Source organism: Temnothorax curvispinosus, unplaced genomic scaffold (assembly GCF_003070985.1).
Source record: "Temnothorax curvispinosus isolate PA1 unplaced genomic scaffold, ASM307098v1 QBEX01000305.1, whole genome shotgun sequence".
In the NCBI taxonomy this organism is placed as follows: Eukaryota; Metazoa; Arthropoda; class Insecta; order Hymenoptera; family Formicidae; genus Temnothorax; species Temnothorax curvispinosus.
In genome coordinates, this window is record NW_020210085.1 from 547,532 (window position 1) to 573,616 (window position 26,085).

Sequence of the window (26,085 nt, forward strand, 5' to 3'; positions counted from 1 at the left end):
CGACGTCGTCGGGGTCTATTCGTTCGCGTTTGCGAATTCGACACACGCGTGCCCCCGCATGCCGCCCCGCCGTTTTGCACGCCGTTTGCACGCCGTGCATGTCCCCGTGAGCGAGACGACTACGAGCCGACCGAGATCATCCGGAATACCAGGCAACGAGGCCATCCTGTAAGGATAAAACCGAGTCCCGGTTCGGCTCGCTCGGGGAGGAGAGGCTGAGACCGTCGGCGCTCGGTCCCTCTCTCTCGTTCTCCACATTTGTCTCGACCGTGTGAATCCTCGTCCTCGTCCGATGACAAAGTGAGGAGGAGGAGATCGAGTTCTTCGCAGCGCTTAGGACGACCTGCGATTAACTTAATCGCCGATTCATTCAACCGACAGAATTAATAGCCACGGAACACTTAAAAGAATATTATTCACTGCCCCTAATTTAATCTTTCTTCCATGCAAACAACAAAAAAATTGATAATTCTGTCCACCTGGTATTATTTAACGAAATAATAGGTATTAGTTGATGAGTTAATCACCGGTTAAGTTAAGAGCTTGATCGTAGTTACCCTAAAAAGGCGACTCCGGTCAAACTCCGATTAGCTCGATCGGCGATTAAACCGAATCGAAGTCGATCTTAACTGCTGATATGTAGGAGCGTGACGCATCACATCATCAGGCATGACGATGGAAAATGATGACGGAAAGGCAGAAATAGAAATGTTACGGGAGACCCGATTTATCACCGGAAGTAAATACGAGGGAACGTGGGATGCGATCGACATGACGGGCATCGGCAGATATGTCACGCCTTACAGTTAGTCAATTTCGGCTATTTTAAATATCTAACGTTTCTCAAGCGCGGAATTGAGTTCGCTACCCTGATGGAAATGTTTTACTGCAAAATATAATGAAAATTTTACTGAAATTCTCTCTCAATTGACCCCATTTCATAATTACTTCATCAATATTTCAATAAAAATTTAGTTTTCAGTTAAATTCAGACCCCATTTCATTATTACTCCATCAATATTTCAGTAAAAATTCAATTTTCAGTTAAATTCAGTAGATTTCATGATACCTGACATAAAAGAAATTTTGTTATTACTCTTTAATAGTATAATTTAACTTTCCTTGTATTTCACAGTATTACATTACATTATCTAAGGAAAATTATTATTTATTTTGAAATATATTCAGTAATTTTCGAATAACTTTTATTTCACTTTTCATTGATTTCATACCACTTTCAGCAAAATATTTTCATCAAGGTAGGATCGTACAAGATCACCTTGGCATTAATTAGCGCTGATTAATTCTTGTCCGTTCAGAAGTTGTATTAGAGGGAGAATTCCGGAACGGTATGCTTCATGGTCACGGAAGTATGTACTGGCCACGTGGACAAAGAATGGATGGTGTTTGGATTCGCGGAAGAATGGTGCAGAGACGTTACACGTTTGCGGACGGTTTAGCGTATAGAGAAAACGGATGGGATTATTGCGTATATCCCGATAGGCGGTTAGCCGACTCTTATAATAAGTAGTATGCCTAAACGAGAATTCATCCTGTTCCATACTTATACTCGTGACGAATCATAAAAATATTTCAGATTTTACAAGTGCATGGTAAACGGACTGAAACCAGCCGGAGAGGTACTGAAAACCAATGATCAGCCCACTAAAATTATTCCTCCGTTTTGCTACGATACCGGTGCTGGCATATTCGACCCAGATAGCAATTGCGTAACATCCTATCGTAATTGTAAAAAAGTAAAAATACTTCTCGATAGCGAGATAAAGATATAAACGATACAGATTATTTATTTATTTATTTTCGTGAGATAGGTAATATAGGGGAGGTAATATATATTTAAATTTTATAACTTACAAGATACTCCAGATTCCAACGGCGACAGAAAGTGCATGGATAAAGAAAAATTGCCGAAAAGGCTGGTCAGAGCCGACTGGTCATCAGGAATGGTTGCGCGAATATTGGCAATCGGGAGCGGCGGATTTTGCAACGCTACCGCATGTCTCGCAAGACGACGAAGCGGAAAATTGGTGGCAAAGGTATATCGGTATAAGATTGTAGTTGTAGTTGCATACCTATATGAATTTAAAACAAGAGTAAAATTCCGCGTAAACATAGATTGATTTTATTGACTTTATTTTTTTCTTTCTTTCTGAATTATAATAAATTAAACAAAATGTTCAAAAAGTGCTTATATATATTGTATATATAAAATAGTCTCATAGATATACAAATATTTTAAAATACAATTTAAAATTAAATAATATAATTACAATAAAGTATTATTTAATGTAATATATCATAATCAATTTGTTCGAATTATATTGTTTAAGATTGACAAAATTTGCAAGATACTCGCTCGCTGATAAACATGACATGATGGATAAAGCACAATTGTGCTTAAAAGAACGATTAAAAAATTATAGAAGAAATATAGATATTAAGGATTGAATACAAATTGATACACAAAATAAAAGTAATATATAAAATTTCATAAAATATATGTGTATAGTAATATAACCATTACTCTCTTGTTATAAACATATTAAATACTTATATTAAATACATTTCCAAAATTTAATATCTTAAAAATATTATGCAACATACGCGTTTACACTTTTCGACATATGTCAAGAGCGTAGAACGCATTTTCCTAACCAATGACGAGTTCTTTCTCTTCAGTCACAACTGTCGGCGCATCTGTTCTTCGTTGTACGTTGAACAATACAGACAGTTTTAGTGGTACACACGTGTCCGCGGTGCAAGCCATTATGTTTAATGTGACACGCAATTGACCGCGCGTTTCTTCTTTGGGAAGTTTCACCGATATAGGAGTCGAAAGTCTACCCGTCAAAGATTTCGCCGTCCACGTATTTGTAGGCAAAGACACCTGCCATTCTTGCGGTGCGTCTACATTTAATTTCAAATCGTTCGTAAATACGATGTTAAACGAAACATTTAGTTCTCCACCGCATGTATTTACTGCTGTATCGAAAGCAAACACCTTGTCGGTATTTCTATTTGAATCGCGTCTAGATACGATAGCCATCTGAAAAATAAAGTTAAGAAAATTTATACTAGTGTTTCATACGATATCCCGTGAAAAAAATATTCCAAGTAGAATGTTAATTTTCATGAAAATAAAACTAATAAATTCACATAATTTATTACTTATAAAGTTATATTTTTTTATATCTAATAAAACAAATTTATTTTTTGAAAGCGATTCTAAAGCTAGATATATACTTACGGTTGAAATCTTCTCGTTTTTCAGATCAATAATCTTAAGAGCGTGATTATTGGTATCTGCTATGTAAAGAATATTACCGTCTGGACTGACAGCAAGACCACTCGGTTCATTGAACTAAAAAATTATTTTAACAGTTTACAAAGCGTTTTTTTTTAAATAACTATCTTTTCAAAAAAACATTACGATACTTACGGTAAATGCACGCTCGGGTTTTCCAGCGCCAAACAATGTCTTGCAGTGCCCCGTCGCAGTATCTACGCGTTTAATTTTATGATTGTAAGTATCAGCCACGTAAATTTGTTTATCCAAGTGATTCCACGTTACTCCCAATGGATGTTGAAGTTTCGCCGAATGTGCCTTTCCGTCTACATCTCCAAAAGAATGCAAGTTCTACAATGCAAGTTAAATTTAAAAATTCTGGTAAGATAAATATTATCGTTCTTTTGGTTCTTCGCTGTTATTCAAACATTTCAAACGAAAGCTGACGCTTGTTCACATACGGAACGAGCTGTCTAAAGCTATCTTATTAATATACACAAACGTAAAGTGAGAAAAGACAAACCGCTGGATTTTTATCCCCTCCACAAACGGCGGATACTTGGCCGCTATCTAAATGCAACCGTCTGATAGCGCTGCTTTCGCTGTCCGCCAAAAACGCAACTTTACGTTCCTGAACGACCGCGATGCCAGAGGGTTGCGCCAGTCCCGCGGCATGCGGATAACTGTTGTTGCGATTTTCCTCCCGGCCACTTCCGACAATAGCAGCACACGTGCCCGCTATGTACTTTCTAAAATACAAAGAGATTCCACTGAGGATATCACTTTTCTCAATAAACATTAATTAATTTCTAAGCGGAAGAAACGCTTCGTGTACTTTACATACATTTTCTTTATCTGTATGAACTATAAAAAGCCGAAATTAATTGTTAAATTAAATGTTCGAAAATCATATTCAAAAAATATAGTTCACACAGATGCGTAATAACGTGAATAAGATGTCGTATTGATTACGTAAATAATGTCTCACTTTTCCTTCCACCAAATGGTATCTTCCAAAAACAGCGCCCAGATCTGATGGGAACCCGCTATGGCGATTAACAAGACCGGCACTAAGGTGCCTTTAAACTCGTGAAGATAAATTGCCACGTCCCAAGGAGATGATAAAGCTTGATCAGTGCCGCGTTTTCCACCGTTTCGATCGCAACCTTGTGAGCCAGTACCGGCTATGGTGGATACGGTTTTTTCGGTCAGGTCTATCTAAAACGTGATTAACATCGAGAATAGATACAGCGAATCAACGTTGTGAATAATAATAATAAGAAATATAATTAAAAAATTGTATTCTTACTTTCCTAATGGCATGGTTATTATTATCCGCAACGTAGATAATATTATTAAGCACACAGACCCCCTGGGGTGAATTAAATCTAGCATTTTTGAAATCGCCGTCTTTAAAACCTTGGCTGCATCCACCTACAACGTGCTCCACTCTCCCGTGCTCATTTGTAATTACAATTCTGTTGTTACCGCTATCGGATATGACTAGCTTCGTCTCTTGTTCCGACTGAAAAACTGTTAGTTTGCCGGGAAACAGCAGACCATCTTTAGAAGATGGTAAAAGATGATGCGCCGGTTTCAACGGAAGACCGTGACTCGACATTTTATTCAAGGATCTGAAATGTGCTATTGCTACTTTTGTATACAATAGTATTTCATCTCTGTGATCTTCACCCACAAACACAGCCAGCGGTTGACCGCTAGGTCCTGAAATAAATGTAGACACAGCTGTGATATGTAATTATTTATAGAAAAAAGAGCCAAGAGAGAGAGTTCGTAGATTGTTTCATACCTAACATAATCAGACTGGGCCAACACGTTATTCCCATATCGTGCCACATTCTTAACGTTACGTCATTTACCACAGGATGCATAATATTATATCTCTGCACGGCGGATAAGACATTCTTCGAACTGCGCTCGTTTGTGAATTTTGCGCTATGAACACCGATCTGAACGGAAAAGTCATTAGTCATCGGATATACAATCTTATCTATCTCTCGCAAGTTCCTTCTCGTAATAGGAACGTTACTCACCACCACAAGGCCATCCTCTACAGAAATTTTCTTCTCGACCTCTTCCAGCTCGGCCAAAACGTGCATGCAATTGATGCAGCAGTATGTGAAAAAGTCCAAAAGCACGATCTTTCCCTTCAGATGCTGCGCCAGGGACAATCCCTCCGACACGTTGAACCATTCCAAGCCTGTAGTAACATGTACAGTTAGTTAAAAATTACAATATAATGATGATCAGCCTTTCTCTGCCGAAGGTAATTTATACATTTACTTCTAACTCGCAAAATATTAGTTGCTTTCATTTACACTCAAGTGATCTGAGTCACTCAGATATGTGAGTATTTTATACTCATTTTGTATTTACCTGCTTATTTCGGTGACAAAGCTATCGTATAATAATACAGGTCCATAGCCTCACTTTTAATGTGAGTTTATTTAGATTCATTAAAGCACATGGTCTCGATTGTGGTGATAAGAACTCAGTTGAATCTCACTTGCCAGCATGCAAGAAGAACGTGCATGTGCATTTAACTGAGTTATGACGTCACAAGTGAGAATCATCTGAGTTTTGATGTAAATGGAAAGCAACTATTGTGAAATTTACAATGGCAATGACTAGCCACTTTTCTGTAACACATAAATGTTCGTTTATTTCTAATTAGCTGTTTCCAAAGTGGAACACAAGAAAGAATGCAGGGAACTCTCTTCGTGCGATCCAGACCAGACAGTCGATAGGTACCTTTTGGGAAATCGTGAACCTCCGCACCACTGTTTTCATACCGCTTGATATGCTTTAGGATCAACGTTTCCTTTTCCCTCCGTTCTGTCAGGTCGTCCAGGTGGAAGCGCATCTGAATGCAGACCTGCGTCAGCTCCTCCACTACCTGCTGCGCGTTCATTTTTTCGTTTACGAGTCCGCACATGGGGCGGTTTAAAGGGTCAAGTCAAGCTCCTCGAGCGATCGCGAATTACACATGCACTTGCAATGTCAATTCGGAGCGTCGGAGCGTCACTTTCCCTCTCTCTCTTTCTGAAAGCGCCTGACGGCTGACGTGTGTTCCGACTTCCGTATAAAGACACACCGAATGACGCTACCGATCTCGGAAGAGGATCGGCGAGGAGGGAGTCGGGAGGGAGGGAGATTAGCCCGTTTACGTTTTCTCACCGTGTCTCACCGAAGACCGATTAACGCATCGTTATCCACGTGTTATCCGTTTAACGTAATCGTTATCGATCGCGACAGCTTACGCTCCTTCGCACGTGGTCTACTGACATGAGCTCGGTGCCGCGAAGGCGGACTTTGACGTGAGACCCAACTTATCTGTTTATTTATTTGCGAAACGACCGCGGTTATGGCAGGCACAATTCCGAATGACGAACTGGACTGGGTGAAGGTACGGGAAGATCTGGACAGCAGTTACGTTACCGAGACGATATGGCAGAAGGCGAAACGTAAAACGAAAGAGAATCCGCTCGTACCGATAGGTAAACTTAACCTATATTCCGCGTGCCGGGGTAGAACTGGCCAAAAACCTTTCTGATCTCGGACGAGAAACGAGAATGGGAGAAACTGGATTCGCACATATATCTGAGCAAAAATAGCCGCGCTTGTCGCTTGTTTACTCTCGTCGAAGACTGCAGACTCAAGACTGAAGACTCAAAATGCTTCTGCGTTTTGAACAGCCTTTCGATTACAGGCACAGATTTATTTAACAAACATTTGCCGAAACGTGTCGATTGAAAGTCTGATTAACTTAGGCTGCGGTCCATTTGATATTTGATGTTACAAGTGCTTCGAAGCGTTCTTTTTCTTCTTCTTTCTTCATTGAAAGAAAGGAGAAGAAAAATGCTTCGAAGCATTCGTAGCATCAAATGGACCGCAGCCTTAGTTCATGGTTAATTATATTACGAAATTGCATAATTCGTCGTTCATAATCTAATCTTTCTTCTCATGTGTCACACTAAAGTACAAAATAATGCTATCCATGCGACAAAATACTGCAGATATTTCTTGGCGAGTTAACTCTTTAAGTTAATCTCAGAGTTTGATCAAAGTTTATCTTTAAATGCCCATTATTTTCCATATATTTGCATTTCCAGGAGCGTTGGCGACTACCGCAGCCCTGACTGTTGGACTTGTTAGTTTTGTCAAGGGAAAGGAGCAAATGCAACAGTACATGATGCGCGCTCGGGTTGGTGCTCAAGCGTTTACTATTGTTTGCATGGTTATAGGATTTGTCATGATACCGAGGTCGAATTGAAATTAATGGTACGCTGTATTCACAAGTACCATTAAATATCTGCTGTAGTATATGTGCGAGCTACCTGCGCTCAATTATGTCGAGTACAATGTACCTAATATGAAAATGAATATCTCTTTTTTTCCCTGTAATTTGAAACATCGAGAAAAATGTATTTAAATTAATAATTTTACTTATGGAAATATATCTATTTACAATTACTGATGCAAATCGTAAGCAGACATCTTCATTACAAATATCCTTAATTTTATCATGTCGATATATTGCATAAGAAAAATAATTCAATAAATTCCGAATCGCGTGTACAGAAATTAGGGTTTTTAAAAAAGCAAGTTTTGTTTAGGTAAATATATGCATATGGTCATGTATTATTATATTAAATATATATATCATACATATATATATCTTCTTACAGCCGTACTAAATATTGCAATGTTCTTATACATTTTCTAACAACTCATAAACGCATTATATATATATAGGCTTGTATTTTTAGCGATATACATATACAGTTTCGCGTTATAAAAGTAGAAAAGAAAAAAAAAAGGGAAAATGTTTAATCAATATCCTTTGTACTGTATAACCTGTGGTATAACTCTATTCAAAAAAACTTTCCATACATACCGAATTACCTTAATCGATATATATTACACTTTCAGCCTAATTAAAATCTTCCCAGCAATAAGTCTCTTCGGTTAATACAGACTGTATTAACTCTCTTAAACTGAGAAATTATATTCTATCAATCTTTTCTCTATCTCAATTACCAATTAAAGTGTTTAAACATACATGTACATCAATCTCCGCGTCAAAAAATTCTAGTATATTTATTCTCGCGCATCAATAATTCGGTATTTGTTGATTCTTCGGAAAGAATTATAAAATCGTTATGCCTTTTTATTAGCAGAAGTTAAGTGGGGCTTTAAAGAAATGGCACCTTGTTTGAATACACCGCTGATACTCAATGAACGCGAACGTAAGCTTGTTAGGCTATTCGTGGAACTACAACTGCTTAGACTAGTACTAGGTGTGAGATCAAAGATCGTTTGTACAGTAGGTCTCGCGGATGTGTAATCCGATGGGATTGATTCTGCAATGAAAAGAAATATTAATTAACAAACGATCTACTCTTCTGTGTGTGAAGCGTCGTTTATCAAATTTTTATAATTTTTGAAGCTACACAATGACTTGTGCATTTACCTATTAAAGGTGTCTCGTCGTATAAGGAGCCTTGTCTTTTATTACTGATAAAAGAATTTCTCGTGCTTTCAATGTTAGACACCCTTTGAATTACTTCCGCGGCATGTTTCCACCGCGAATGATCCTTAACTTGCGCCAATAAAATCCTCGACCATTTTTGAGCTTCCTCCTTTGATTCAAATTTAATCGGCAACAGTTTCTCCATACTGTTGCCAGAATTATTTATTAAAAGCTCTTTGCCGGAAGTTTTGGACGGTTGAATGATTGTTTTCTACAAACAGATGAAAAAAAATTTATTTAAATAAAATTAAGCACGTGTGTAAGGGATGTCTATGTATATATGAAGATACTAACTTTGTTAACAGGTATCATGTGCTCCGGATTTTGACCTTCTTCCGCATGTTTCTTTGATTCCCACATTTTTATACAAAATCCTTGCAGACGTGCCCAATAATTCTGACCATCTACTTTCACATTGCCAATGCACATTTCCTTATTGATACATTCTGGCTGTACCGCCAATCGACAGCAAAAATGACCGAAAAGCGGCAAGGAGTGATACTTATTCTCTGAAGGAAAACAATCACAATATAAGTATTTCGAAATACGTCGAGTTTCTTGCACAACTTACCGACGCTATTAATAGTGAGGTCGTGCGTGTGAGTATTATCGTCCGTGTCATCTAAAGTCAGTTTTGCGCGAGCTACCAAATCGAAGTGTGGTCCACTGAAAATGAGATATATTGAAAATTCTCGCTTATGGGCGGAAACATGGTCGATTTATATATTTATGAGGAGACTCACGATTTAGCGGAGCCGAATTCATCGCGAAGCGAAGCGGCGAGCTTCTTGCCGACAGTTTTCGATATCGATGAATGAATCGTCTTTTTTATTCTTCTCGGCGTGCTGGCGATACTTAAGTCCTCTTGCAAAACGTGGCTATAGATTTCTAAAACTAACTCAAATTGGGCTGGCACATTATTACTGAAAGCAAACACGAAAATTTACAATTATAAGATCGTTATGCACGTTCTTTCAGTAGCACGATTATGAATACTTTCAACTTGTTCTTGCCTCAAACTAAGTTTAGTACGAGGACGATACATCATCGAAACTTACAATATCAAGACGTCGGGAAAACTAAGGTCCGTATGAGCTCTGTCGATCGGGCATAGCAAGGAGGTGTCGTGGATCTCTGTGCCCAATCGTGCCAAGCAGAATACAGCGAACCGACGATGATCACCGCGATTCTTGAAGTGATCGGAGTCTCTCCACATTAACGGTATCCTAAGATCCGAGATCGACAACTTGCCTGTACTTCCAGAAATGCTGAAAACGCGCAATTATCGTTAGACGTAGTGATAAAATACAATACAGGTATAGATTTCTCCTCTCATTATTTCTAAGAAACAAAATGTACAAACGAACCACGGTTGTTTAACGGATTCGCGGCGGCGGGTTTGCAATTCCGCCATGTAGACCGACATCCTCTCGTTGGACGTAAGCAATGCCTTGGCGGCTTCTAAGCTCTGGGCGCGATGCTTCGCAGCTGCCAGAAGTCTCGCCGAGCCTTCTCTCATCTTGATTTCCACCTCGATCTTCTGCTCGAGATCATGCTCCTGCAACACGCATAATTCAGCCTTTAGTGTTTTAGCAAAATGGATTCGCGCATCGTCGGATTCGTCGGCTCAGTCGCGAAAATCTCGTCAGAATAATCGTCGAATTTTTAAACAGCTATTTGAAGACCCACTCGCATACTCGCATACGGTTGTAGGAAGCGTAATCTCAGCACCGGTGTCCGCACCGGGTGCTGATTATACGGGCGTAAACAAGAAAAAAAAGAAGGAAGGAGCGACCGATAGTTACGATCGGAGAAAAATCCAAGTGTCAGCGATAAAACGACTGGCTGGCCAGCACGTGGCCTCATCACGCGTTCACGGCATCAGGTTACATACCTAACGAAACGTCTTACACATTTTGCGGACGAATCGTTTTACTCATTTTACGAGTCTTTCCGAGATATCCGTAGACCGACTTAAAACACGTACGATTTGAAAACTCCGTAATTCCGTGTAACGTACCTCAGAATCGTAGAACTTTCTAACTGTACGCTCTTTACAAGTATACATAAATATGTAAAGTACATCACGTGTATATATATACATGAAGTATATAAACAGCAACCTGGGAGAACGTGGTCTTCTCACTCGTCCGTTTTTGAGATTTCGACATGTAAAAAAGCGGAGTTTCGTCGCCGCGTTTACGTTAGCCGGTCGCGCACGACACGGAGGGACCAGGTGAATGGGAATTCCACTTGAAGGCGAGAAACAAACGCTTCGCGAAAGCGTAAATAAATCGGCGCGGCTCTCTCGCGACGCTGCTGGTAGCTGAACGCAGAAACGGACTGAAATAACGGCTCTTCGGGGAAGTGGGCGAATGCACGAGGGGGTGACGTTCACCTCGACAAATTGGCTCTCGCTTGTGCTCCTCCTTCCTACCCTCGGGAAACCACGCTAACATCATGGGGATATCGATCCGCGGCTACCGCTTTATAGTCGGCTCGCACGAGATCACGTTTGACCCTACACGATACGCGCTCGGAAGAATCGTGCGTCCGAGAGTTTAATTTCTTCAATGTTTTTTTCCCCTCTTATTTATTAAATATAAATATTCTGTTATGCATTAACCCTCCGTCTGTATACTTTTTTTTTTGCACTGTTGGAGCGTCACATTTGACGCTATTTTTCTTTACCTTAAATTACTTGGAAAAATCTGCAAAAATTCACAAAACATCTGTCTCTATTGTAATTGATGATTTTATAGTCTATTCAATAATCATAGTTTATTTAATATTTTCTGGCAGACTTGCAAGTTTTACAATTACGAGCAGATATTTTGGTTCGAACACCGTACCTGCACGTACAGACGGAGGGTCAATATACATCTCTTATGTAAAATATATTCGACTGTATAATATATCTCATATCTTATGTAAGATAAATTAAATGTCAAATTTCCGTCTTTCGAGATTTTCTTCTCGCGTTAATTTTCCGCGATGCCCGAATGAAGCGTATGATCCGAAAATAACGCACGCATCAGTAAAATCAATAATGGAGAGAGAGAGATGATTCATTGCGCGCATCGAGCGAATTCGTATTCCGCTAACGTTACCGTGACACATCCTTACGCCGGCCACGGCCCCGCGATGCAATCTATCGGGGAATATATTCCACGTGTATATTCCGCCGTCGGTCGCGAATAGGAATTTTGCAACGGCGCAAGGGCAACCGCGGCCACATTTAATCCCTGACCTCTGTCGCCAGTGCTGTAACGAGTCTTGATGAAACTCGTTGAAGCGCGCCGTGCGACAAATGAGTTCACGTAAATACGATGTAACACAATTCGCGCGAGACTCATTCTGCGCCTGTGTGTGCGTGCGCGTGTATTAAATGTGTTTAATCCTCCCTTGACTTTTCTCTCAAGATTTTTCCCTCGGACCAGGCGCTCGCGGACGCGCGCGATGCACCTTGTGCGCCGTCGTCGGCGTTAACGAAGCTTCGTCAGCGCGAAACATTTTCCTCTCATTCCGCTTTGTACAATATACGTAATCTTGTCACGGCTTCTCTCGCTCCCGTCGTTTTCGTTGCCCCTCGTTTCGTGTCCCTATACGTGTTTCCCTCTCAATATCGCTTTCTCCCGCGTCGCCAAGCACTTTCCCGCCGGCTTGTCTGCCGAAAATAGTCGCCAGAAATCCAATACCCCCGTGTGCCTGTAATGGTCACCGCACGCGACGCGCGTTCATCTTCCTTTCACGCGTGAATCTCCTCCGAAGGCGCAACAGCTTCATAGCCCGCGACGAGTCGTAAAACCAATGCTGGGTATTGAGTCGCTGTGTTGAAATGAAACGGTAAGAGACATATAAAGTGACAAGCGTGCGTGTGAGTAATAAATATTTGATAGGTAGGTACAGAATTTTCACCGAGAGACTTCATCGATTCGCCGTAAATCGCCAGGAAATACCTACTCGAGACGCCAATCTCGCCATCCGTACGTCCGAGCGACGTGATATATCCACATGCGACATCTAAAAATACGAACAACGAACGCGAGGAAACGTTGGCAGCCACTCACGTACAATAACTCAACTCCCCTTCGCACGAATTTGACGTGGATTAAACGTGTAAGAGCGACTTCGACTAACATAAAGCACCGATCAACTTGATCGGCGATCGATTCAACCGGGCAGAAATTGCTGCATAATTCGCTCCACCTAATCTAATCTCTCATCCCTCCCGCGTGTCAGGCAGCAAAAAATTTATAATCCCATCCATCTTAACGAGATATCGCGGTAATGTTTCTTGATAACTCGATCGCTTGATTAAATTAATTAACAACTTGGTCGTAGTCATCCTTAGTGATCGCCTGTGAATCAATAACATTAACGGTTGTCACGCGAGATCGAAATGACCCCAACCAATTTTCAAACATGCTGTTTCAAAAATCAACAGTTTAAGGACGTTCTCTGGTCCTTATATTAGAGAAAATCGATTTTCTCTAGTATAAGGACCGGAGAACGTCCTTAAGTGGATATCAAAAAATTCTCGAATTAAATTTAAACGTTGTAGAACGTTTCATTATAAAAGATTAACTTTTTGAGTGGCGTCGCATTAAAAAAACCTGAAAAACAATGTTCAAAAAAGAGATAACAACCGAGGATTAAATCGTATTTTCAGAAATACGATATTTCTGGTTCAGCGAAATGATCAAGATACGTATAATCATGATTAATCATGAATCGTCGAACGCAATCGAGACTTCTAAGTCCTACCTTCGAGTTTCGTGCGATCTGTCGAACGTAATACAAATCCAAGTCATGGAAGACGTCATTTTTTCCCGGTAACGTCGGAGTCCTCGATCGCATCCGGGTGTCCTCGGCGTTTACGACGTTGCATTCGTCGTTGAGCCGGTCTCTCGATTTGTTCGCATTCCGCGGATTCAGTATCGCCAAATGTGGGAAGCAGGAGTTCATCTTTCCCTATTTTCCTTGTTGTTTCTTCCTTTCAACGCACGTTGCTACTCTCGTCGCTCGAGTTGCGCGTCGACCCCCTGGCCAAGTGCTCCGAGACTACTCCAATGATCCCGACGACTTGAGACCGATATCGAAGGCGCATCGTCGCAGACCGGCGATCATGGATCATCCAGGATTACGCTTCCGCTTCTTCCAGGGATATAATTTCACGGTACAATGCCCGTCGGCAAGCGAACAATTTCGCACGGGCCGGGATTATCGCGCGATCGGCTGGTTTATTTCTCCGACGCCTTGACCCGGGAAGGGTCCCAAACAGATGCAGAAGAAGAAAGAAGGTCGTCTTCCGTTTTTTTCCTTCGAGAGATATTCGAGTCAAGGTAGACGAAGAGGGGGGGACTTCTCTTTCCTTCAAAGCTCTCCGTCCACAATTCTGGGGACGGTACGCAATAAGCGTTCCGTAAACCTTGACCTCTAAATTTGAGGTGAGACGAAAAATATTGTTTTCACATCGTCCAAGGACTCCAAGGGTCTTCTCTGTCAGCTCCGACCTCTTCTCTTTTCAAAACGCGAACGTCGGATAAGTGTCGCACAGACACAGCGGTCGGCGGCGTCGTTTGGATCAGTGCAGTGCGCGGGTCGTCCTACGTTCTTCCGTTAGCTACAAAATAAGCCGTGACGGCACTCCGCGCCTCCGCGCGCGCGGTAGACAAACAAGAGACAGAGCACCGTTCCTGCCTCTCAACACGTCCGCCTTGTTGCCCGCTGCTTCACCACCAAATTTACCCTTTCTCGTTTCCGGTGATGGTGGTGGTCTACGCACTACGCCCAATCACACGTCGTGATTCACCACTATCGAGGGGGGAAAAAAAAGAAGCGACGTCTTCCTTTTCCTCCTTTCTCTCCCTTCCTCCTCTACGGTTTCGCGAATCGTCGTTGGTTTTCCGAACAATCGGGCATCCCGTGCGCGCCACGTGGGGTACGGGGGTTATCGGGCAAAGGGATAATCATCCGGCGCTGGGGATCACTGGAGATTTAACAAAACCGGTCGCGCGGCACGACTAGAGATCGGAGTGATCGGACTAGAGACAGAGAGACCGCGCGCGCACGTAATTAGTCGAACGAAAATAATCTGCGGGCGCGAGAAACTGGTGCTGGTGCTGGCTAGCGTCGCGAAGGAAAAAGCTAGAGGGAGAAAAGAAGCGGGAGGCACCGTCCCCGGGAGTACCCGACTTAATACTGAATGACGCTCCGACCATTCGACACTGCGTAAGCATCAACAGAACGCACCAGCGCTACGCACCAACGCACGTCGCACCACACCACACGCGGCAAATCCGCCAGGGTGGCGGGGGGAGGAGGGGGCAAGCGGGGGCGGGCGAGAGAAGAGGGAGGGAGACCATCGGCGCTTCTGACAATAGATTGAATGAGCGAGCGGGGCGAGCGAGCACGGAGAGACGGAGGATCGCCCACGCCTCGGGAGCATATCCGCTGACTTTTACGTTTTTGTCGGACGCGTTGAAGCAATTATCGCGTAATTATCTACACGAAATAGTAGCTGCTGCTCGCAGAAACGTTGAAAACGTATCAAACGCCGCTGGTGTGCTGCCCTTCGTCTCTGATCGCGGCGTTCCGCCGTCGAAGCCGTTATTACCGCCGTCAGTTCCCTCGTTGTTAATAATTGCGGACAATTATTTTCCGTTTACGTCGACGTAAACGCGATTATCAAATATCGTAACGCTGACATATCTCGGAGCACTGGAAACCAGGACGAATTAATTCTGAGTTACGACACTCGTATTTTGATAATATTTAAAATCCATGCATAATTATTTGCAATATATGTACCATATACATTCAAGATCTCGTAATTATTATGTAAATAAAATTTTATACTATAGGTATACATATAAAGTTCTGTACAAACATAAATGCTAGTTCCTTCGTTGATATTAGAAATTAAAATTCAAGACGATACACCGAATGAAAGGCAGCTTCTTCACTCTTAAAATAAATAATTCAACTTATTCTGTGTTATTCCAATATTTCAATTTAAACATTTTTCAAAAAACAGATGTAACAGACACTACAATTACTTTTTTTTTTTATCCCGATGAGAACCTTATACGTACACACGATGCAAACGGCACAAACTTTACGCGATTATGATTTTTCAGTGTGTTTTTTTCAAATGTAGAAGTACAGGATGTGTTTCACGAGTTCGTCAAGCTCAAGCATAACCTATTTCATTTGTCACGTGCTTGCCGACTCGCATCTTTTCGACGCGCAGCGAGTCTCCCGAGGTCTGAATCGTCACCCGTCAAATCTGCGAGTCCACCGAGCTGGGGAAAATCTCCACGAGGCTTGGACGCAAAGTGGCTTTTAAAAACGTCAACGGACACGCCGCGACCGGTCGCGAGTTCGCGAGACCGCCGGGCGATCCGCCGACTCGGACTCACCGCGTGACTCCTGGCATATCTGAGGCTCTCCCGCCTGCGAACCCTCGTCTGATAGTCGTTGAGGCAGCACAAATAATTGTTCTCCTTGTAGCAAACGTCGTTCGACGACCTGTGCGACGTTTGAACGCTCTTCCTCCGCGGCGCCATTTTGTCATTCGAATTTCCTCGCGGCGTGTGTGAGAGCGTATGGCGTAGTCGCGCGAATCGGCGGATTTTCATGGGCCGCGATTCGAACAGCGGGATCCTCCAATCTCTTGAAAAATACGTGGAGAATACGTGGAGGTCAGGAAAATTTTGGATTATGTAAATGCGACTCGTGGCGTCTGATGCCTCCGCGATGCGCGCTTTCACGGAAAGTTATGAAATATTAAAGTTAAAGTTCGGATCACGTAGCGTTGGAAATTAGGTCGAAGGGAGCGACGAGAGCAACAAGTGTTTACACACACACACACACACACACATGCGCATACACACGCTCATTCACATTATACGTACGGTGAACATAGAGACAATGAACATAGAGACAATTTCAATTGTATCGGGTGACGAAACTGAAATCCGATTAACTTAACCGAGCGAATAATTATTTTGTTAAGCTGTAGCATTTTGTTAACATTTAGATTAAATTCTTTTGGGAATAATTAAAATGAAAATTACAACTAGAAATTTTACTTTAAACAGTTCTGTCGGTGAATCAATTAGTTACACCGATTAAGTTGATCGGAGTTTGGTCGAAGTCACTTATATCCATTTCTACCAATGCAGATTAACTTTGATTTTGGCTTAACTTACCTTTTTATCTTTCTCTAATTTCAAGAACTAGAAAATAATGAAAAGTATAAGTTAAACCGTGATTAAAGTTAATCTATATTGATAGAAATGGACATTAGTCTTGCAGTTCAAAGAAAAATAAATTTGCCCAAGAGAGTGAAATTCTTAAAAACGTGTATTTAAATAATACAATATATATATATCGTAGTACGTTAATTACTCGATCACTCCAGATTGCCGGATTATGGTGCTGCTAAAAATGCCAGTTTTCTCATTCGAGACGGTTTTCGGAATGCGCGTACGCGACATCGCTGAAACTAAGTTAGGCAGTTTCGATAAATTGATAGAGTATATTTCATAAGCAAGATAGAATAGCTACAATATCATACACAATAATGGAAAATGTCAAATTTAGCGACAAATGTAAATACGAATGCACTAGGGAGCCCTTCATTTCTTCTCCTTGTCTTTCTCCTTCTCTTTCTCTTTGTCTTTGTTCTGTTGTAACGATCCGACGGCTTGGCGTACGGCTTCAGAATGCGGATCCACGCCCGGCAAGTTTTCCAAGACCGATTGCAGAAAAGCAGGATCGGACATGACAGCTGCGTAATCCTCTTCCACGTCCATCGCTTCTTCCTTTTGCGATTCCAGTTCTTCTACATAGCGGTAATACAGATAATAAACCATTAGACAAAACAATTATTATAAATTTGTATTCGTGCACCAATAGTTTTATGCATTTATCTAAAAATACGATATATTTAACGAAATAAATGGTGCTAAAGCAACTGTCTGTCAAGCAAGAAATTCAAATTTGATTCTTAGGCTTGGACTAACAAATAAGTTACTCATAAAAATATTACAACTGTAATGGAACAGTTTGAAAACTTTGAGCTGTGATAAAATGAAACAATGTATGAAACAATGTATTATATGGAGGAGTAAAAGCCATAGTGTAAATCAAATTTTTTAAGATATCGATCTCAATCTATTTTTTAAGATATTGATTGAGTGACACGATCTATGCAATATATAAATTGTATCTATGCACACAAGTCAATATTTAAAAAAAAATTGACTTATACCACTATGGCTTTTACCCCTCCATATATATGATACCTAAGTTATCTATCGAAGACTTACGCTGGTCCTGCATAGACATCTGCATAGCGAAAGCGATTTGTTCCTCTTCTGTCATATTAGTAAAGTCCGGTACATTGCCTCTGCTTGGAGCAGTGTTATCACTAGCGGCAGTCGTGTCGTCCGCTCCTTCGAGGGACATCGCGAGGGCACGTTTCAGCATAGCTTCCTCGTTGGGAGCTTCCTTTATAGTCTCCGGCGGCTTATTCGTGGCAGTCTCGTTCGCCTGCGCGCGACGGGCTTCGTCTTCCTGACGTTGCCGTTGCTCCTCCATAGAGACGCGCAGAGCCTGATAAAAGTCATACGATATAAAGCGTACAAAATTACCGCTGATCTCGCGGGGAGAGAGAAATTCTCAACAAAACGTCTCCGATACTGACCAACGCGAGCTCGGGATCTTCATTTGGATCGACGCCGAACTCGAACACAGTGCCGCTAGCCACCCCAATGCCATCCTCACCCTGAATTATAGGAGACGAGATCAGAGCGTCTGACAAATGCGGACCCGGCGGAACGGTGACGAGATGACTTCCGGTGCCATCCTTGCCGTTCAACGCGTTAACGAAGGCAGTCAATACTTCGTTGTTGATGCTCTCCTCGCCGAAGCTTATGACATCGACGTTCACCTTCTCCTTCTTCAGTCGCTTCGCCAGCTTGACCAATTCCTTCTCGTCGATGTCTATTGGGCTTCCGATAAATGCGACGATACGCATTTTGTGATTTTTGCCTTGTCGATGTTTCAACGCTAACTGTAAGTTTCATAAAATCTTTCAGTGCACACTCGATAGGCTTTGTTATAAAGCCAGGCTAGGTGACGTGTACTTACATGGGCGATTCTGATGCCTGTGATGAGAGCCAACTTTCCGTTTGGTTGAACCTGATGCAGTTTGGACAGTATTCTGCCGACATCGCTCGTGAGCGTCGCCAACACTTCCACGCTAGAAAGACAAAAAAGTTTTCCATTTTATATTCATCATATGTAAATTCTTATGTGACGATCGTGGAATGTCTGAATCGTTACTCGGCGTACTTGGCCAGAGTTATGAGGCCAACGTTGTTCTCGGGATTCGAGCGAGTTTTCGAGTGGCACACCAAGTTGACGGCATCCTGCTGCGCCTGTAGCCGGGTAGGTACGAAATCCCCATTTCTCATGTAGTCGCTGTTATCGACGCTGCAAAAAGTTGAGATCGCGATGAGTTAGTTCGAGCGTATACGACGATTATAAACGAGAGCGAGCATTCGAGAGAAAGAGGGGCTCGTGTCCGAGACTCCGAGATTGTGTCAACGTCATTGTCACTACGCTAACCTCAAAATTGAAGACGCGGTCGAACACGCTTAAAATTAAACCACCGCGATAATTTCTCGGTCGCGGGTGAACGAACCTCACTAATGTACGAAGATATCGCGAGGGACAACGTTAAGAATCGCGAATTGTTACAAAATGCACAAACTCACCATATCATCGTACTTTCCAGCACCATGTTGAATGGATCGACTGGCTCGCCCTCGCTCGACGGCTCGACGCTCGACGCTCGACGCGAGGCGGCGCGGCGCGACTTTATCAATCCAATCCAACTTTCAATTTTCCATCGACTCCGTCGTTCGCATTGCGCACGTGCGTGTTCATTTAAAGAGCGACCTCCAGATACGAGCGCTCCTCGACCAAACTTCAATTAATTAGCAATTGACCCAACTGGCACGAGTGCTTAAAACAAAATTGCTAAAACTTTGTTTGAAACTTCAGCATATAATTACTGAAATTTTGCTTGCATTTACGTGGTCGCCAAATTGTCATAACTTCTCTCTCTCTCTCCCTTTCCTTCTCTCTCCTCTCCCCTCTCCACTCCTCCCTCTCCTCTCTCCTCCCCTCCCTCTTCCTTCCTATCTGACCCAAGGTCTATTTAAAGAACAGTTTCTTAATGATAAGTCTTTTATTAACAAGTGGATGACAAGTAAAAAGGGGGCTTTAAAAGTTCAATGCGGTTGATGGTGCGTAAGTTAACATTAAATTATTATATCGATCAAGCGACGCAAAATAGCGTCGCGACGCCAAGTACATAAAATACAACTTGGTTTGTAAACTGACTGACCGAGTATACTTAATAACTACTAGCATATACGTTGGCAAATAATTATAAATCGCGGCGGACATTTAATATTGACTCCACTTTAAATCATCTTCAGCGATGCGGTAACATATATGTATATATCTATATAAAAAATCTTTGTAATCATATAAAAAGGCGTCGGTTCTCTCCACCTGGACCCTCTCCACGCGAACTACGTCGCGACGTTCTGGAAGGCGTAAGTGGACGAGAGGGTCGGCGAGGACGGCGGCGTGTGATCGTAGTTCAAAGAGAGCGTCGAGTACCTCGGCGCCTCGTCCATGAGGACGGCCTGCTCGTAGGTCGGCGGTAGATCCTCCCGCGCGCTCGCCGGCAACGCGACCAGCTTCCTCGCTTGCCTCCTCTCGTCCAGGATCCGCAGTATCACCACGACCGGTCCCACCAGCAGCATGATCGCGCCGATTGCCACCAGAGCGACGGCCGTCGTCGCGCTGTCCTCGTTCACGCGCGAGAATCTCACGTTGCTCTTGCCAGTCTTGCCAGTCTTGCCTGTCCAGAGAGCGAACTGCTCGGGACTCGTCCTCTGGGTGGTTTCGCGTATCGTGGCTCGCGTCGCGTTTCCTTCTTCCGCGAAATCCTCCTCCTTCTTCTCCTTCTCTTCTTCCTTCTCCTTCGTCAAAATCGATCCCGAACGATCCAGGATCGAGGCGGTATCCTCTTCCTCCTGGACGCTCCGGGAGATTCCTTTGCCAAGGATGTGCTCCCTGTCACGGGCCACCCTCGAGATCCTGCTCGTTACGACGTTATTCTCGGGACGATCGTCGATACGCCGATCTGTTTCAGTTAAATGATTCCTAAGTCGGGAGCTTGGCGTTCCTAGAGGATCCGCGAGGAAGAGCGTGGATCGTTGCTCCTCCGACGCGATCTCGAACGCGTCTTTCAATCGCTCGTCCCTCATCGCGCCTAATCCAAAGAGATTCCTGTCGGACCGCGGAGACGATCCATCCGGATCTATCTGAATTATTATCTCCACGTTCTTGTCGATCGATTGCCGCTGGGTGGATAGATCGTATTCACTTCCGTCGCGTCTCGTAGACGACACGATGGATTCCAAGCCGGTCGGTGGATCTGCCTGCGAAAAAGGAAAGAGCATATGTATTGTGTACACGGGCAATTTTATGTAAGTGGAGATAATTACGATTATACAACACAAACTATATATATATATATGTATACAATATATACACGTACGTAAACATATACATAAAAATAGTTACATAAATAGTTACATAAAATCTGTACATATATAAAATGGGCATTAATAAATAATAAATAATGGAAGATTACACAGTTGGAAAATTTGTGTACTTTTGTGAAAAAAAATCTGCTGGTTAAAGTTTTTGTGTTAAATAATCGACATATTCATGCGTAAATTTAACACATGTCCGCTATGGTAAACTTAACAAATATAAAATGTAAAATTATTAAAATGATTAAAAAAATATGTTAAAGTATCACAATCTGTACGTATTAATTTATTAAACGTCGTATTGAAATTTACAGAAAGAAAGATGTTGATTTTACTCTATAAGAAATGTATTTTAGATTTTAATTTGTTAATTGGGTGTACAATAATTAACATAACAATTAACTTCAAATTACAATCAAAATTATATTTCTTTTTTGTTGAAATATTAATATAATAGCAGTAGTGTTACCACTTAACACATCCATATTATATGTACGTTAAACTAACACAAAAATTTGAGTGAACCGTTTGGGATTGACATGTGATTTATGTTGTGGTAAATTTAACACACGTTTTCCAACTGTGTATACAATGAAGATTAATAATAATCGTCGTGGATACAAACATCCTTATACGCGTAATGATATTATTTATGCAACGAAAAGATCTCGGTATATATCCCGCACTCGATTACCTCGACATAGCTGGTCTCCAGGATTCTCCTGCGCAGCGTGCTGACGCCTCGGTGAAGGAGAACGATGCCGACGGCGTTCCAGGTCGCCAGCTGTAATATAATGATCACTCTCGAGGCCCATCTGTTTGTTCTCGAGGTGAGGGACATCGCGGCAACATCACACCGGCGGGCGCGGGCGGATTAAAGAGTCAAAGCGGCTTTAAAGCGGCGCGTCTCACCTTTCGCACACACCTGCTGCGCCTGGTTCGCTTCGCCCCGCGTGCCCACTGCTCCGTTAGCTAAGCGACATTTCCGTCGTTATATATATTCGCGCACGGCGCCTCGGCGTGTCACCGTCTGCAAGCGATAGAATAACGCGACGCACATTGCACGCGATGGCGATACCGCGCGGCCTGGAATTCAACAAATTCCGTCATTTATTCGCGTAAAGATTGAACACGTCAGTCCGTTTTATATCGCTCCGCGCGCCGCGAAAATATTTCATCAAATATCTCTATCTACCGTTTCATAAACAATAATTCGTTTATTCGGTTTCGGGCGGCGCGGCGTTAATGCGCGAGAGATCCACGTGAATCCATGATGAACACAATAATCCTGGGGCGTTTTCAAAACGAATATCGTAATTACTCGTTGCTTTCCTCGGTGGGAAACGTTTCAATTCAGCTGTGGACGTCGATCGGCAGTTTGATCACGGAGGCGAAGTTTGAAAAAATAGGAGGCTTTCTCCTCTATCGAGGACACTTCAATTCGGACGCGCTAAAGCGCGTCGAGGAAGCCTCCGCTTCGTCACATTTTGGGCAAACTCGGGTGCGGAAGTGCCGAGAACGAAATAATAAAAAAGAACGAAAAACAACTTTACTATATTGATTCACGATTGCGAGGCAGAGTCAGGCAGTCGTCGTTCTTGGCGCGGCACGATTGCGACTTATTTGCTCAGTTATACGCGATGGGTCGTGGCGAGCGGTATAACGAATGACTCATTTCCACTACCTCGCACCTCCGCGCCCGTCCCGTTAGCCCGTTTGCGTTTTCATACGAAGCAACAGACACGACACGGCTAGCCTAGCGACCCTGAGCGAAAAAAAAAAACGATGTCTTCGCGCTTAGGCGTTACCAAGTATCTATAATAGCGCGATAGACGAGTGTTATTTTCGTATCGAAGACAGCATTTTTCATAAAAAGTGAAGACTACTTTTTTGTACTTTGTGTTATATGTTAATTTAAAATTTAAATTATATTGTGTGAAGATAAGCGGCATGACGTCGTCGATGCCTGCGAAACAGCATAATTATCGCCTTAATTAATCGTGCCAAATTATCTTAAAATAAAATACGTTAGATTTCTATAAAAAGCAGGGTTGTGATGTAAATTTCAAGATATTACGTCTACGTAGATTGTTTACGTATTGTTTACCGGTAATATTTACACAAACTTATTTTCCATGTAAACAAAAAAGTAATGTAAATTATATTATAAATTGGATAACAAAATGAAGAGAAAATAAGTTTTTACATGTTAAAATATATTTTAAGTGTTGATATATTAAGAATATTAAATATTAAAATTTAAAAAGTGAATATAATATTACAGAGCACATTTAATTAAAAAATAATTTTGGACTATAAAAGTTAAATGCATTTTATTTCAATTATTTATAATGTTATATGATTTTTATGTTAATATGTAATGATATGATTGATATGAAAGAGAGAGCAAGAGAAACATGATAGTAAAAATATTATCTATGCTGACCTGTGAGCTTTTAATCGATAAAAAGCAGTATTGCTTAATTCGCGATTGCAATATAAGCCTAATTATTAATTCCTTATTTTTTGGGGGGGAGGTATAAAATTAAAATCCTAAAAACCGTTATTAATTTGCTGATGAAAATAACACAAATAAAATATAAATTTCTGACATTTCTGACTGAAAATTATTAATATATGAATCTTCGAAAATAAATCTTCGAACATATAAAGTTCCGATTATTCATAGATTATTTTTTCTGTTTACATAAATGACACGTTAAGCATAGTTCACATTGTATGTATGTAGATGTAAACAATTATTGTATTTTACGCGTAAACGTAAAAAGAAACTTCGAAACAGGCCGGGAAGTTTGAGCGCAATTACTATAAGTACCTACTGACGAGCGTAGAATTTTTTTTAATAAGAGTTGAAACGAATTGCCGTCACATACAGTTATATTTCAATAAAATGTTATTATGGACGCCTAAAAAAATCTCTTTTTTTTTTCAGAATTTACAAAAAAATAGTGGCGCGGTTGGTAGCGTCGCCTAGCGTAAAGTGACGCAAGTAACGGCAAACGGCGCCACGTTCAGTCATGTCAAAAGCGGACGACTTCGTGCTGGTGACTCGTCGCGGAAGACGTCGTAAGGAAGACAGAAGGAGTTTGAACGGAAACGCGGTTACGTCGAGGGTGACCGTAGAGCAGGATCGGGAGGTCGATCACGAGCTTCTTCTTCGGTAAGCCGCGCCGTTTTTGTTATTCCGACACCTAACCCTAACCCTAACCTAACCTAACGCCGCAACCCTCGTTGAACTGCAATCACGTTTATTTTACGGCGATTTTCAGCACGTTAGACAAGGCGGTAGTCGAGGTCGGGGACGCGTCGTTTACCAGGTTCGTTTTCAGCCGACTGACGGAGTCCCTGGCCGTTCTAGGCTCCGACGGTATATCCGAGATAATCTGCTACGGGTTAGGACAGTTCTCGCAGTATAGGTCGTCGAGATGCCAGTTGGCGCTCCTCCTGTGCCTGAGGGCGCGATACGAGCCGGCTCGCGTACACGTGTACGACCCGGCGTTTCGTCCCGAGGAGGTGCGAGCCCTGCGCACCCTAGGCTTGGTGGTCATAGAGACGAACGAGGAGGGCAAGCGAGTCGTCCAGCGGGATAGGACGACCCTTGTGTACATGCCGCACTGCTCGCGGCAGCTGACAAATAATTTTCTCTACGCGAACTGGGGCGACGGACTGAGCGGTTGCATCCTGCTCGCCAACAGTCTCTCGGCGACCGTCGACGATTGCTTGCGTAGGGACGTGTTGAATACGGCCGGCTACATACTACGCATTCGACCTTATGTTACAGAGATTCGATTGGAAAATTGCTTTGTGTACGAGGAAGTTTTCAACGACCTTAACATTCATATCTTTACCAGACAAGAGCTGCTTAAGGTTCCACAGGATTTCTGGAGGTCCAAAGAGGAACCGCGGTATTTAACTAAGGACGTCGAATTTGTTACAGCCACACAGTGACAAATATAACATTTGACGCATTGTAATTATCTCCTTTGGCTCTTACAGAACTATTTGCATGACGTAGAACCCAAGTCTTCTTCTTGCTAGTCACGTAACTATAATGATTCGAATTTACTTTTAGAATATGGCGACGATGAATAGTAATATTAAATATGTTCGTTCTCTCGTGCAAGAGCTGCGCCGAGTCTCGCAAAATAAGAGTGTGAAAGAGAACGCAATGTTGCAATATATTATGGAACAGGCGCACGCTCATAAAGAAACGTCCGAAGTTTTGTGTAAGGCCCGAGAAGAATTGAAGAATTTAGCAGAGATGTATCTTTGCTACTTGAGGTCTCAACAGGCGTGCAAGGAGATTCATAAGCATTACGCTGGTAAAGGTGAACGTAGCATAAAGGAAACTGCGGATCTCGTGGGTTTTAAGCTACCTCATGATCCAAAATAAAATGGATTGAAGTAAAAATTTTTTAACTATCGTTAGTGTAACTATATTGTTAGTCTGTATTATATCTATTTGTTGTATTTCTACAAAGATGATCTAAATAGTGATTTACATTAAAGATTATCAAACAGTTTAATTTTATTTTATATGTAGCATATTTTTA

At 42.0% G+C, this 26,085-nt stretch overlaps 7 protein-coding genes across 15 annotated transcripts; 3 read left to right on the forward strand and 4 right to left on the reverse strand.

Moving 5' to 3' along the window:
- Positions 1 to 597: 597 nt before the first annotated feature.
- On the forward strand, positions 598 to 2,502 carry LOC112453151 (MORN repeat-containing protein 5). 2 transcript variants are annotated; one of them, XM_025013729.1, is made up of 5 exons: positions 598 to 805; positions 1,320 to 1,506; positions 1,598 to 1,757; positions 1,879 to 2,057; positions 2,352 to 2,502. In XM_025013729.1, the coding sequence occupies exons 1-5, from the start codon at positions 670 to 672 to the stop codon at positions 2,467 to 2,469; spliced, it is 780 nt and encodes a 259-aa protein (XP_024869497.1). In that variant the 5' UTR covers positions 598 to 669; the 3' UTR covers positions 2,470 to 2,502. The 2 variants fall into 2 exon arrangements, with proteins under 2 accessions (XP_024869497.1, XP_024869504.1); XM_025013736.1 differs by having other exon boundaries at positions 1,598 to 1,749; positions 2,352 to 2,475.
- Positions 2,503 to 6,263, reverse strand: LOC112453076 (NHL repeat-containing protein 2). Its single transcript, XM_025013623.1, has 9 exons — positions 6,080 to 6,263; positions 5,362 to 5,528; positions 5,118 to 5,277; positions 4,617 to 5,032; positions 4,296 to 4,525; positions 3,831 to 4,056; positions 3,461 to 3,658; positions 3,269 to 3,382; positions 2,503 to 3,067 (listed from the first exon to the last, which is right to left on the reverse strand). The coding sequence occupies exons 1-9, from the start codon at positions 6,261 to 6,263 to the stop codon at positions 2,672 to 2,674; spliced, it is 2,091 nt and encodes a 696-aa protein (XP_024869391.1). The 3' UTR covers positions 2,503 to 2,671.
- A 184-nt stretch (positions 6,264 to 6,447) lies between these two features.
- Positions 6,448 to 7,817, forward strand: LOC112453159 (HIG1 domain family member 2A, mitochondrial). Its single transcript, XM_025013747.1, has 2 exons — positions 6,448 to 6,825; positions 7,441 to 7,817. Exons 1-2 carry the CDS (start codon positions 6,693 to 6,695, stop codon positions 7,599 to 7,601), a joined length of 294 nt encoding a protein of 97 aa, XP_024869515.1. The 5' UTR covers positions 6,448 to 6,692; the 3' UTR covers positions 7,602 to 7,817.
- Positions 7,818 to 7,945: 128 nt separating this feature from the next.
- LOC112453084 (rhotekin-like) lies at positions 7,946 to 16,447 on the reverse strand. Of its 3 annotated transcripts, none has more exons than XM_025013636.1 (8): positions 16,286 to 16,447; positions 10,229 to 10,419; positions 9,920 to 10,129; positions 9,605 to 9,784; positions 9,433 to 9,527; positions 9,156 to 9,370; positions 8,802 to 9,072; positions 7,946 to 8,691 (listed from the first exon to the last, which is right to left on the reverse strand). In XM_025013636.1, exons 1-8 carry the CDS (start codon positions 16,430 to 16,432, stop codon positions 8,489 to 8,491), a joined length of 1,512 nt encoding a protein of 503 aa, XP_024869404.1. In that variant the 5' UTR covers positions 16,433 to 16,447; the 3' UTR covers positions 7,946 to 8,488. The 3 variants fall into 3 exon arrangements, with proteins under 3 accessions (XP_024869404.1, XP_024869409.1, XP_024869415.1); XM_025013641.1 differs by lacking the exon at positions 16,286 to 16,447 and adding an exon at positions 13,629 to 15,158; XM_025013647.1 differs by lacking the exon at positions 16,286 to 16,447 and adding an exon at positions 10,985 to 11,194.
- LOC112453129 (protein FMC1 homolog) lies at positions 12,639 to 26,058 on the forward strand. 4 transcript variants are annotated; one of them, XM_025013705.1, is made up of 4 exons: positions 12,639 to 12,707; positions 24,465 to 24,692; positions 24,802 to 25,502; positions 25,605 to 25,698. In XM_025013705.1, exons 2-3 carry the CDS (start codon positions 24,550 to 24,552, stop codon positions 25,478 to 25,480), a joined length of 822 nt encoding a protein of 273 aa, XP_024869473.1. In that variant the 5' UTR covers positions 12,639 to 12,707; positions 24,465 to 24,549; the 3' UTR covers positions 25,481 to 25,502; positions 25,605 to 25,698. The 4 variants fall into 4 exon arrangements, 3 of the variants coding, with proteins under 3 accessions (XP_024869473.1, XP_024869464.1, XP_024869481.1); XM_025013696.1 differs by lacking the exon at positions 12,639 to 12,707 and adding an exon at positions 23,305 to 23,386; XR_003040574.1 differs by lacking the exons at positions 12,639 to 12,707; positions 25,605 to 25,698 and having other exon boundaries at positions 24,603 to 24,692; positions 25,314 to 25,402.
- On the reverse strand, positions 17,214 to 19,763 carry LOC112453106 (26S proteasome non-ATPase regulatory subunit 4). 2 transcript variants are annotated; one of them, XR_003040570.1, is made up of 7 exons: positions 19,652 to 19,751; positions 19,227 to 19,367; positions 19,023 to 19,134; positions 18,577 to 18,945; positions 18,200 to 18,485; positions 17,446 to 17,712; positions 17,214 to 17,373 (listed from the first exon to the last, which is right to left on the reverse strand). XR_003040570.1 is itself a non-coding variant. In XM_025013666.1 (6 exons), the coding sequence occupies exons 1-6, from the start codon at positions 19,675 to 19,677 to the stop codon at positions 17,507 to 17,509; spliced, it is 1,140 nt and encodes a 379-aa protein (XP_024869434.1). In that variant the 5' UTR covers positions 19,678 to 19,763; the 3' UTR covers positions 17,217 to 17,506. The 2 variants fall into 2 exon arrangements, 1 of the variants encoding a protein (XP_024869434.1); XM_025013666.1 differs by having other exon boundaries at positions 17,217 to 17,712; positions 19,652 to 19,763.
- Positions 20,113 to 23,133, reverse strand: LOC112453114. 2 transcript variants are annotated; one of them, XM_025013678.1, is made up of 2 exons: positions 22,206 to 23,133; positions 20,113 to 21,394 (listed from the first exon to the last, which is right to left on the reverse strand). In XM_025013678.1, exons 1-2 carry the CDS (start codon positions 22,350 to 22,352, stop codon positions 20,477 to 20,479), a joined length of 1,065 nt encoding a protein of 354 aa, XP_024869446.1. In that variant the 5' UTR covers positions 22,353 to 23,133; the 3' UTR covers positions 20,113 to 20,476. The 2 variants fall into 2 exon arrangements, with proteins under 2 accessions (XP_024869446.1, XP_024869453.1); XM_025013685.1 differs by having other exon boundaries at positions 20,113 to 21,400; positions 22,208 to 22,286.
- Positions 26,059 to 26,085: the final 27 nt, after the last annotated feature.